Source organism: Squalius cephalus (assembly GCF_949319135.1).
Source record: "Squalius cephalus genome assembly, chromosome: 14".
NCBI lineage: Eukaryota > Metazoa > Chordata > Actinopteri > Cypriniformes > Leuciscidae > Squalius > Squalius cephalus.
This window is the reverse complement of record NC_137135.1, coordinates 33153916-33167558: the sequence shown is the minus strand read 5'-3', so window position 1 is coordinate 33167558 and position 13643 is coordinate 33153916. Positions and strand designations below refer to the sequence as shown.

Below are 13643 nucleotides of genomic sequence, written 5' to 3'. Positions count from 1 at the left end.
TATAATATTTGTAGGGTTTTCATGTTTTTTTGGGCATTTTCCATAGATATAATTATTTTTATACTGTACAAACTGTATATATTCTCACCTTACACTAACCCTAACGCTAAACCTACCCATCAAAGAAAATGTTCTGCATTTATATGTGTATATATATATATATATATATATATATATATATATATATATATATATATATATATATATATAAACACTTAGTATGATTTAAAAACTGTTTTCCTCCTCATGGAGACCAAAAAATGCCTACCCTGGAAATCCAGAGTTCTCGCGAGAGCACAATTTGAATTTTCGGATTCGGATTTCGGAAATCTTTCGGATTTGGGTCTGGATTTCCAGGCTAACAAGTGTCCCCACAAGGACAAGGATTTCAGATATTGCCATCTTTGTAGGGTTTTACACACACACACACACACACACACACACACACACACACACCTGTCACTGGTCCAGTCTGCTCTAGTCTCCATCCACAGCCATCTGCTCTCACAGTACACTAAAAATATTTTGATCTAAATTTAAGATTTGTGTATTTGAATTGCATTTAAAATTTTGGATTACACAGATTTAACATAAAAAAATAAAATAAAATAAAAACTTCTTTGTTATTCAAGCATAAATTAAAGAGTTAAGATTTCTGCACTCAAAAAAAATCATTTTATAGTTTATTTTGAACTATTTGCGTCTATATGATTTTATATAAATAATCATATTTTCAAAATGAATACATATAACACTGGTTATTGTGTAACATTCAGTTAATATTACAGAAATCTTTCATCACATTAAGAATATTAGACTTTTTATGACTTTTTTTGTTGTTGTTATAATTTCACCTTCTTATACCATACAAAATGGTTCTTGGTATGTCATAATTTCAACTTTATGTCATAATTATGACTAAAGTATATGTCATAATTAAGATTTACCAAAGCATGATGTTTTTTTCTTATGTGGCAGAAACGGGCTTTCCTAAAATTGTGTAATCCAAATGGATGGACATTTAATTATACTGCCTAGTGGTTTCATAAATAGTATTTAAAAAATAATTGTACAACAGCAAAACATTTCTAGCAGTAGTATGCTGCATTTCTTCATTAGGTTGCATGTTCAATTCTTTTCCTTTTCTTTATTGATGAAGAGCCATCATTAATTGTGAGTGACAGGGACAGGCAGAGCGTTTCGCTCCACACACACCGGTTGATTTGCTCTCAGAGGATGTTATCTGTCGTTCAGGTGGATGTGTCGGGGTTATTTCAAGGGTGAGAGACGACATCCGTTCGGTTTTCAGGCTTGAGTTCACGATGCCTTCAGAATGATATAATCCCTTCGGGAACTCAAACACGTTTCTTACACTCAGTGAATCACGTCTTTGAGGAAACTTGATGAAAACTCACCTCACCCCGAACACATCAGCTTCCAGTTCAGTGACAGACCAGCATGAAATGATAGGCTTCCACAGGATCAGCTGCTGAATATGTCTGTCATGTAACACGTGTTTGCGGTGCATTACCTCCAGAGAGGATTCGGTCTGGACTGATCTGGATTGAAGTGCGTTTACAATCAGACCTGGAATCAGAAGCACAACCAGCAGCCCTATAAAATATATTGCTCAGTGGGAATATGAGAGGTAACTTTTGAGCTAAAAATAAAAAGCGTCAAAGGCAATCATGTTGCGAAATGTAAAAACACTGTAATAAATTGGGCTTGGATCATTAAAGGTGCAGTAAGTGAGAAGTGAGTTTGTGAGAAGTGAGTTTGTGAGAATGGAAGTGTATCGGACTGAGCAACACAACACACTTGTAGCCAATCAGCAGTAGGGGGCGTGTCCACTCATGATGGGGAGGAGAGTGATCCAATCAGCAGTAGGGGGCATGTCGCTCATGATGGGGGAGGAGAAAGAGTGATCCAATCAACAGTAGGGGGCGTGTCACTCATGATGGGGGAGGAGAAAGAGTTATCCAATCATCAGTAGGGGGCGTGTCACTCATGATGGGGGAGGAGAAAGAGGGATCCAATCAACAGTAGGGGGCGTGTCACTCATGATGGGGGAGGAGAAAGAGTGATCCAATCAACAGTAGGGGGCGTGTCACTTATGATGGGGGAGGAGAAAGAGTGATCCAATCAACAGTAGGGGGTGTGTCACTCATGATGGGGGAGGAGAAAGAGTGATCCAATCAACAGTAGGGGCCGTGTCACTCATGATGGGGGAGGAGAAAGAGTGATCCAATCAACAGTAGGGGGCATGTCCACTTATGATGGGGGAGGAGAGAGAGTTATCCAATCATCAGTAGGGGGCGTGTCACTCATGATGGGGGAGGAGAAAGAGGGATCCAATCAACAGTAGGGGGCGTGTCACTCATGATGGGGGAGGAGAAAGAGTGATCCAATCAACAGTAGGGGGCGTGTCACTTATGATGGGGGAGGAGAAAGAGTGATCCAATCAACAGTAGGGGGTGTGTCACTCATGATGGGGGAGGATAAAGAGGGATCCAATCAACAGTAGGGGGTGTGTCCACTCATGATGGGGGAGGAGAAAGAGTGATTCAATCAACAGTAGGGGGCATGTCCACTTATGATGGGGGAGGAGAGAGAGTGAGTGAGCAAGAGGGAGATTTGAAGACTGTAGAAAGAGAGATGGCTGAGAGAAATTACAAAAGAGAAAAGGTCAGGGGAATATCACTGAAAAAGAAGGGTTATGATCAGGCAAGAGCTTTAGGATTAGTTAATATTAGAAATTCAGGACAGTTTTGAGTGTCACTGAGGCATTATTTTGCTTTGCTTCAGCTATGATAAAGAGACATCCTCTCTTATGTTGCATGTTCATGTACTTCATGTTCATGCGCGGAGCAATGAAGGGAGGGGCGTGTTTGTTTGGGATGATTTCAATAGTGTTTCTCAGAAATCGCTTACTGCACCTTTAAAACTAACGTTAGGTTCGGTTAGTCAATGATATAAGTCCAATTTATTAAAAGATTTTTACATTTTAGAACACGAGTGCCTTGGATTTTTTTTTTTTACATTAAAAATGCTGTTCAAGCAGATAATGATGTGAATAAATCCTTACTATGGAGATTTTTTTAATTAAATAATTCTCAATGATTGTAATACTTTTGAGAGGCTTTAAGGGGAAAAAAATATCTAGGTGGTGTAAACATCCTGAGATCGTAAAGATTTTATTATAATTTATAAAATGATAAAAAAACAAGCAATGATGCAGTTGTTTAAAAACATTTATTATAGGCCAAATACTATATATAAAAAAGTTTGTCTGGTATATCAAAATCTGAATTCGGAATAGCATACTAGCTCACATTAACTAACAAAGAGTATTACATTATTAAATGCTTTAGAAATATTTTTCAGTGCTAGTTAATGTTAACTAATGTAGTTAACTAATAGGCCTACTGGAAAAGGTGTAGATTTTTACATACAGTATTTTAAGAGTCATTAAATGAAATTTAGTACTTTGAAAGTAGGACAAAACCATTTCAAAACCGAATGAAACCAACATGAAAAAAGGAATGGATGTGCATTTTTAAAGTTTATCATCTCAGACATCCTTATATGTGACCCTGGACCACAAAACCAGTCACATGGGTCAATTTTTTGAAATTGATATTTATACATCATCTGAAAGCTGAATAAATAAGATTTCAATTGATGTATGGTTTGTTATGATAGGACAATATTTGTAACTATTTGAAAATCTGATATCTGAGGGTGCAAAAAAATCTAAACACTGAGAAAATCTCCTTTAAAGTTGTCCATTTATGTTGGCGATTGTGCTGCATTCACTCACAAAAATAAATGTTTTATATATTTACGGTAGGAAATTTACAAAATATCTTCATGGAACATGATCTTTACTTAATATCCTCATGATTTTTGGCATAAAAGAAAAATCAATAATTTTGACCCATACAATGTATTGTTGGCTATTGCCACAAATATACCCGTGCGACTCGTGACTGGTTTTGTGATCCAGGGTCACATTTGTCATTGATTACATGTGTGTGAATGTTACAATCTCCATGAGATAATTCCTGTCGCATCTGACGAGAGCTGCTTTATGATTCAGCGCTAAATTATTAAGTGGATTAATGAAGAATTTAAGAGTGTCAGTGTCATAAATATAAATAGGAGTTTTACAGAGAGTCGAGATCCAGGCCAGTACATGTAGGCTGGGTTTTCCCTGACACTGCTGCAGGCGCAGCGCTACTAATCCAGCCGTGTGTGTGTGTGTGTGTGCGATTCAAGCAGCGAAGGTCAAACACGAGGAAAAGCAGGAGTTCAGTGCCTTTTTGGCTTGACTGACAGGCTGAATGAGGCTGTTTTTTTACTTTAATATGGCAGAACGGGAAGAGCAGCACGTCCTCTAGTGGCTAGTGAACCCGATCTGAACGAGAAAGACCTGTCGGCTTCATCACCTCTGGATTTATCTACTCACAATCCACCTTTCAATATGAATGAGCTTGTGCTAGTTAGTGATATAAACCAAGGCAAACATGAGCACATGGTTATGACTAGGGATTTTTTAGAAACTTCAAACACTGAGTATTAAAGTTCTGCCATATCAAGAGACTTGATTATCATGGAGACTTGAGAGATCAGGGCTCTTCTCATATGCAGGGAAGTCTGAAAATCATGCTTTGGTAAATCATATCTATGACATAAAATATCATAATTATATATAAAAAGTCATAATTATACGATAAAAAATGTTGAAAATATGGAGTACTATCTGAATATTTAGTTAAAAAGTTATGTTAGAGACAATTATGAGATAAGTCACAATATGACAAAAAGTTGAAATTATGATAAAAATCATTATGAGATTGAAGTAGAAATAATTTAATAATTTAAAAGTCAAAATTATGAGATAAAATGACATTAAAAGTTGAAGTTATGAAATAGTCAAAATTATGATATAAAAAGTCAATTATAATAGAACATTTTAAATGAGATAACTTGAAATTCTGAAATACTAAATAAAAAATTATGAGATAAAAAGTTGAAATTCTGAAATACCAAGGGAAAACTGAGATAAAAGTCATAATTATGAGTATTACTAATACAAAGTCATTTTGACAAAACTTTAAATAATAAGATTGAAGTAAAAATTTTGATTACAAAAGTTGAAATTATGAGAAAAAGTCAATTATGACACAAAACGTTGAAAATTATGAAACACTAATTTGGAATTATGAGATAAAAAGACATAATTATGATGCAAAAATATATATATATATTTTGTCATAGACTACTTTTTATGTCAAAATTAGGATTTACCAAAGCATGTTTTTTTATGTGGCAGAAATGGGCTTCCATACACACGAGACGGGAAGAAACTTAAAAACCTCATTTTACTTTTTAATTCAATTCAGCAAATCTGAATCCCTGTCATACTGACCCATAATAAAGGGAAATAATGCTGATCGCTGTCTCGCTCGAGGAGGGAACACACGTTCTGGCATATGCTGCGACTACCCACAATCCCTCTGGAGACCTCTGAAACAGCTCTCTTGTTTTCTGACGAAGTCTGAAAGAGGACAAATTGACATGTTGAATGCAGGTATGTTGAGGAGTCCAGATGGTGCAAATTCCCACGTTACCGTCTGTAAATAAACTCCACGGCTGCCGTCAGCTCGAAATTGCTTTTATCAGAGGTGAGGAGCCGAGAGAGAGGAGATCCCACTTCAATAAAAAATTTTGGAAGAAGAGGAATGCTCTAGAAGCCCACTGAAACCATATCGGTTAGCACGTCCTAAATGGAGTGAGACGAGAGAGAGAGAGAGAGAGAGAGAGAGAGAGAGAGAGAGAGAGAGAGAGAGAGAGAGAGAGAGAGAGAGAACGAGTGGGCGACACAGAGACGCAAAGGAAGAGTGACTGACAAAATAATGGATTTTCCTGCCGGCCTAATGAATTAAAGCGTATAAATCGGGTCTTATGAAATCAATGGCTGAATAAAGCTTATCAAATGAAGACAAAGGAAGAAAGTGGGCCGTGTCGGCTGGAGATCATTAGCTTTGACGGATGCGTGTGGCTCTTGAACGAGCCGTTCTGAGGGTGTATCCATGGGAAATAGTGTTTCAGACAACAATCAATACATCACTACATGGAGATCATTGATGATATTAAGTTTGCAGTGGAGGGATTACATTTTTCTAGATGAGAGTCATAATTTTTAATCTGTTCTGCAGAAAACATCCAAATGTATCCAAACCGGAGGAAATTCACCCTGTCCATTTTCTAAATGCATGTTAAAGATCTTATAATGAGCAATTAATCTGTATATGCGTTAAAAAAAAAAAAAAAAATTGTGATATTTGAACAAAATGTCATAACGTGATCTTCTGCTGAAAAATAATAATTTAGTTTGCATAAACCAACACTTTATTACAATCTACTGAAAGTTCACATTTAGATCCACCTCCATTTTTGAGATCCACACCCACATCTCAACATCCAATCAACAACCAATGCACACAGTGTTAAAAAAAGTTGATGCCTTTAAATTTTTAAGTACAATCAACTTTGATGTTTAAGTCATTTCAACTTAAATTGCATTAAACGGACTTTTAAAAAATGAGTTGAATTTGTGTAACTTATAAAAAAAGAAAAAAAATTGCTTAACTTATTTTGATGAGTTGAAGCAATGTAAAAACATATGTTGTTATAACTTATTGATCATATCATTTTTTACAGTGCAGAACCAAGTCCCGCCCCACATTTTTTCTTTTTATCGATAATCCATTACATTTTGATGTGTGTCACAATATGGAAAAAAAGAGCTTCTGTAACACTTTCCGTTTGATTTTAAATAAACAAATCAAAGTAAAACGCGCATGTTGATGGATTTAAATGATACCGTTTCAGATGTTCAAGAACAGCTAATGGAACCGAACGCCATAAAAACTGTTCAACTCTATAATTTTTTAAATAAGAACCAGTTCTCAAACCTTAAGTTGATTCACAGCCACCAGTTTCCAACACACGTCACAAGAAAAGACTCTCGCATCTGGAGAAGAACTGGACGAGGACAAACTCCAGTTTTATTCAGACAAACATTTTCTCAAGGAACCATTTTACATTTAAAAATAAAAAATAAAGAGAGAGAGAGAGAGAAAAAAAAGAAAAGAAAAAGTCAAACAAACCAAAACGAACAGAGTAAACAAATCAGCCCAGAAAAAGAACATTCCAATTGGGACTCTCGATCAGGAGGGGAAAATGACGGGAAAACACGAAAACAGAGAGAAACCACTGAAACGGTGCCAGTGTTCAGCTGGAGACTCTGCTAAACATCTGATATTACTGAATCAAAACCAGCAGGGGTCACTTTTCAGTTCTGATCCAGAACTAGTGATTAACTAATGAGTAATCCGCTGATATTTGGGCGTTTGAGATCACAGACCAATAATAATGTCCACTTGGGCAGTAAAAAATACTCTCTTAAAAATAAAGTTTCAGAAAGCGATGCAATAGAAGAAAAAATTCTGGTTCCCCAAAGAGCCTTTCAGTGAACAGTTCTTAAATCATTTTTAAAATCTAAAGAACCTTTTTCCACTATAAAGAACCTTTTGTGGAATGAAAAGATTTCATCCCAGACAGCAACATAGTGTCGGCCCAGATCCGGCCCACATCCGGTACACGTGGTTCTGTGCCGACACTATGTTGCTGTCTAGGATGGATGTTAAAGGTTTCTATGGAACCATCAATTCCAATAAAGAACCTTTATTTTTAATAGTGTTGGTATTCATTTCATTTCAGTAATTTTGCGTGACTGTCATTACATTTGATCGATTTTAACTGTTGAAATACCCATATTGGGCCAGACTGAACGGCGAGTTTGGTGCGAACACCGGCACTGTTTGGGTGGAAAGAGAGACAGACGGATAGAGAGACAGACAAATAGCGAGAGGAGGTCTGTACACTGAACTCAGGACCACAGGAGGGTTTATACACATCCAGACTCAGGCAAGGCAAATGGACGAAGCCACATGACGTCATTAATTACATCTCCAGTTGAACATTCAGCGTTTTTCTTCTTTTTTTACACATTAATTATTGTCTTTACAGAGTAAAAAATATAGAGAATTAACAAAGGAAACTCTTGCAAATATGGCCATCGACTGTTTCATCTGTAGCTGCAGGTGTGAGCGCTCGGGTCACCTGTGTGTGTGTGTGTGTGTGTGCGTGTGTGTGTGTGCGGTAAAATAAGTGAAAACATCGTGACGAAGCTTTTATTGCACCTTTGTACAGGAGCGAAGCAGGCAGAGGCGGGACGGGACAGGATTGGGGAAGTTTACAGTTGCAGGCCAGGCATCAGACACACAGCAGCACTAGAGGAGGGGAGAGGTCACCTCAAAGGTCAAAGGTCATTGTTATCATCAGAAGTCCATGATGCAGTTCTGCAGAGATCAGATACGGTGTGTGTGTGTGTGTGTGTGTGTGAGACGCTCTCAGCTCATCATGAGAATGTGATTGATTGATAGACAGAGAGAGAGAGAGAGAGAAAGAAAGAAAGAGAGAGATTTAGAATGGAAGAAAGATGGGTTTCTTGTAGCCTGATGCTCATATTGCAGGATAGGGCTGCACGATTGATTGAAATAAAACCGAAATCGTGATATGGCTTAGTACAAGTATTAAATCACAAAGGCTGTGATTTAATTAAATACATATATGACTTTGGGTCACTTTTAACATGCATTTACTAGAAAACATGCTAAGCATCTTCCCAAAATTATAATGAGAAGGGGTTATAAACCGGGCTTTTAAGGGCTCTAAACTTTTAATAAAAACAAAAGAAAATTGTCATTATTAATATTATTTTATAGACATCGATATAAAATGACAAAATTTTGGCCAAATTGTTCAGCCCTACAAACAAGCACAGCAAACCTGGAGCTTTTTTTTAAATCACAGTTTTATATAGCAATTAGATTTTTTTCCCCCCAAAATCATGCAGCCCTATTTCAGGTGATTCAAAGGAAAAACCCTCATGTTGTTCCACACGTGCATGACTTTCTGTCTTCTCACAGCTCTCAAATCTCTCCAATCACATGAAAACCTATGGTGTTTGGAGTCATAGTTAATGTTTTCATATTTTTAATAAAGTGCAATAAGATGCATTTCCTAAATGTGGGTCTGTTCCTCATAAAGAGTCTTATGAGGACATGAAATATAGTGCATGAGTCACATGGACTGCTGTTACTTCAAAATAAAGGTTCCAAAAGATTGTTTTCACAGCAACACCATTGAAATGCAATGGCAAAAAACCTTACAGTTCTTAAAAGAATCATTTTTCTTGCACCGAGTCTACACCGGACAGCTTGAGGTTGTCTACTCTACACCGGACAGCTTGAGGTTGTCTACTCTACACCGGACAGCTTGAGGTTGTCTACTCTACAGCTTGAGGTTGTCTACTCTACACCGGACAGCTTGAGGTTGTCTACTCTACACCGGACAGCTTGAGGTTGTCTACTCTACACCGGACAGCTTGAGGTTGTCTACTCTACACCGGATGCGACAAAGCGACCGATGCAAATCCATTTGTTCTCCGTGTCAGGTGAGTGCTTGAAGTATGTCAAAAATAGAACGGGGAATCAGTTCACTTTCGGGAATCTGTCGTACCGCTTCGCACCGCATCCAGTGTAGACAGCATCACTGATCATAATGGGTTCTGTTTGTTCTTGTCGTGTGTCGCACCGCTTGTGTCTGACGTAGACTGTGTTAGTGTGAAGAACATTCTCTAGAACCTTTTCCCACTAGAAAGCCTTTTGTGTAACGGAAAGGTTCCCTCGATGCCAATAAAGAACCTTTACTTTTAAGATGCTTTTATGGGATTTTTTTCTTGTTGTTGTTTTAACTGTAATGGGAAAAAAAAAACATTCTTTGAAAACCTCCTTTTGCTTTTTACAGAAGGCAAAACACAAATCATACAGGTTTGGAACAACATAAGGGTGAGTTAATGTTTTTTGTCCGATTATATGTTCCACTGAAATCAAATGTGTCTTTCACTCTGAGAGAAATAATAATTTCCATAGGGAATGGAAAAGGAAAACAGGAAATAAAGAATAAAGAAAAAAAAGGTGTTAGGAAGCCAAAAGCCCATCAGTTCGTTCCTCTGTTACCCATAATCCCTCAGGGGCACCCAGAGACTTCCCCTCTGGGCGTAAAACGCTTCATATAATCCATCCGCAGCGCCGTCTATGATCACTGAGCGAGACATCTCCTTCTGCGGAGAACCTCCAGAACTCGCGCTCCAAAACGCCGCTGACATGAGTGAGAAAAGACGTGCCGGAGAGATGAGAAACGAGTGTGTGTAGAGCCAGAGGAACAGAACTAAGCTGCTGTGATCTGATATCAGCACTAAACTCTTCTGCAGTGTTTGTGTTTGAGCCTCGTGGATCATCCGATAAGGTCTAAGAGCGGCCGTCTCCAGTTCATTCTCTATAGGAGCCGAGCAGGGGATTGTGGGATTGACAGCGGTCCTGTGCAAGTGGTGAGATTGCCGAAAAACTTGGAAATTCAGAACTATATGCAAATCAGAAGCGGAAAATTAACCACGATTCCGTTTCCACCAGCCGTGTGAACCGCACGTGTGCTTATAAAACTGTTTAAGCTTGACATATTGGGTCGGATCAAACTATTTCTGATTTGATCAAATGACGAATGCAGAACGAGATGAATGATTGGAGACGGATGTGACTCCAGGGCCCAGAACTCTTTCAAAACTCACGGATGTGCTAACGACAGCAAATCCATCTCGCAGCAGCCGTCACTCAGACAGCTTTTTCATTCGCCTTCTGTTTTTCAGCGAGAGGAAGCGTTCAGTAATGGTTTTAAAAAGGTCAGGCTGACGAGCCGTTTGATCGCTTCTGAATTCTGTCAAGCCAAAACTCTCAAGCTTCAGTGAACGCATCGCAAAGAGAGTCGACGCAAAGGTCACGATCCACTTAAATGGTCTTTAAAAAACAGAATGAAGGACTTTGAATCTAATTCATCAGCTGAAAACAACTAACAGATGATGATATCAGGCTCACGACCGACGTGCTCACTGCTGCATTCACATCGAGTCAGAATTACTGCAATTACCAGATTCTGTTCACATCCTTGGACGCATGTTATTTACTACTATGGCTTCAATTATGGTAAATGCATTAATTCATGTTTATATTCTTTTGCAAAGTATTGAAGAACAAAGAAAACGCTCCAGACGACAATGGCTGTAATCAAATGAAATCATATCAAACAAGCAGTCAAATAACTAGATAATCACTGAAGCGTTGAAGCTGCTGCTGCTGCTATGGTTGTTTTTACAGGACGCCACAACGGTCAACACACACAAAAAGTGCTGTTCTTCCTCAGTATTTTTGTCTTGCTTTCCAGTACAAATATCTAAACATCTTAAATCAAGATACATTTACTCCAAATGCAACATGACATGAAATATTAAAGTCTTGTTTTCTGAAAAATGTATGCCTGATTTTGGAAAGTTCAAGAAGTTTATGCTCAAAACAAGAAAACAAAAATCTGTCAATAGGGTCAGAAAAATAAACTTGAAGTTCATTAAAATGATAAAATGATTCTTTCAAATTATTGTTTTTATTACATTTTTCTGACCCCATGAACTCACTTAATTTTGATCAATTTCTCAGAAGCCAAGACTTAATATCTTATGTCGTTCTGCATATCGAGTAAATGGAAATGATCTGGAAATTAACAAGCTGAAATATAAATATTAGATAAAAAAAATCTATTTCTAATTACAGTAATTGTGAAATGATGTGAAAGCAGCATAAAGTCAAATACACACAACATGACTGAAGCTCATCATCCTGCGCACATTTACACTCACAGTTTCTTGTGTTGTGTGTTGTTTTTGTGACACTACACTCACTACATTCACACAAGAGGAAGGTAATTCACACAAACCACATAAAGGAAGGGATTGGGTCATTTTTGCACACATTTGCACATTTTAACAGAAAAAAAGAAGAAAAAGAAACTTTTTGAAGAAAAATATGCATGAGCCAGTGTTTTGGAAAAAGTGTCATCATTTTCACCCTACTTTTACACTCTCTCGCAATCTCATTAGCTCATTGCTGTTGCTCTTTGCTCAGATTTTAACTAGTTTTAAATTTATCATAGCATCTCTGCCTAGTTGCAAAGTGTCTCACACAAAGAGACCATTACTGACGATCTGCAGACTCTTCTGGCAGATTTAGGACATGAAAGCATGATGAGCTTCAGTCTTGTAGTGCGCGTTTGTCTTAAGCCCACCTGATCCTCACCCTCAAAGGTGTCAGCCGTCGTTTCATGCATTCTACAGTGGCGTTCATGCATACCACCACTGAGAACGAACCCTTTTAAAAGCTCTTATGTAGAACCGGTAAGAAGCCCCGAAATGCTTAACAATCTCATCATGCACGTCTACCGTCTAGAGCCGCAAAGAGGCATCTAGAATACAAGAGGAGTGTTTGAACGAGGGAAAACAGAGGACAGAACATGAAGAGGCGGCTAAAGAAAGAGAGAATGAGGAGGACAAGTTCAGATCCAGAATGAGAGCGGGGCGGGAAGAAGGGGGCGTGTCCGAGGGGCGGAGCTGGAATGGCTTCAGAACTGTGCATTTTAACATGGGTCCCTGGTTAATTAACAAAAGATGGGTGGGCGGAGCTACCAGACGTAGCCAATCTCGTCATCCTCTCCGTCTTCGTCATCCTCGATCGCCCCGCGGGGGTGGAGTCGACCCCGCCTCTCTTTCTGTCGACCCCGCCCACGCTGCGGAGACTCCTCCTGATCGTCCAGTAGAATCACGGCACCACCGCTGCCGAAATCTCCAGATGTCTCCTGATCCTCCTCTACACACACACACACACACACACACACACACACACACAGGCAGATGAAAGGGAAGGTGTCAGGCAGATAGATAGCGTGTGTGTTCTGAGGAAGATCATTCATTATATATAAAATATGATGTTTTATACATTTTGAAAGAGATCTCAGGAAACACTGTTGAATAATGGAGCTTTAGATGTCAGAACCACACACACACACACACACACATTAGGAATCAAAGTGTGTGTATATATCAGTGCTGTTACTGTTAACTAAAACTAAGACTTTTAAAAATTTCGTTTTCAATGAAATAAGTTTAAGTTGACTAAGTTTAAGTACTAAAATGATTAAATAAAAATTAAATCAAAGCTAAATAGAAATATTTAATAAAACAAAAACAAAAACATACAAAAGCACATAAAATTACTACAACTTCAACTTAAATTGCTTTCTGTAATCGAAATAAAGCTGAAATATATATATCTTTTTTTTATATTAGATGAAAAACATCAGCTTAAACTTAAAAATACATCAAACTAAATATATTATTGTGGCGAGAGGGGCGTGGTACCGCGAGGTCTGTAACGGGAGAGAGAAAGGAGACGAGCGGTGCGTAAGTAGGTCAAGTGCAAATGACGAACACCTGTGTCTTGTTGCAGTAATTGGCGTGATGAGACCGGATATAAGCCGCTGAGGAGTGAGAGAGGAGAGAGGAGAGAGAGAAGGACTGAGGACTCGTATGCCGTCAGCAAGTGGAAAGAGTATTATTGTGAAAGTGTTTT

At 38.2% G+C, this 13643-nt stretch overlaps 1 protein-coding gene across 1 annotated transcript in view; it reads right to left on the bottom strand.

Annotated features, from left to right (window-relative positions):
* Positions 1 to 9554: 9554 nt before the first annotated feature.
* Positions 9555 to 13643, bottom strand: part of spock1 (SPARC (osteonectin), cwcv and kazal like domains proteoglycan 1) — a 184728-nt gene continuing 180639 nt past the window's right edge. Inside the window, exon 11 of the mRNA XM_079893507.1 lies at positions 9555 to 12881. Within this exon, the coding sequence (XP_079749633.1) occupies positions 12697 to 12881 (185 nt within the window). The 3' untranslated portion in view covers positions 9555 to 12696. The remainder of the gene's footprint in view (positions 12882 to 13643) is intronic.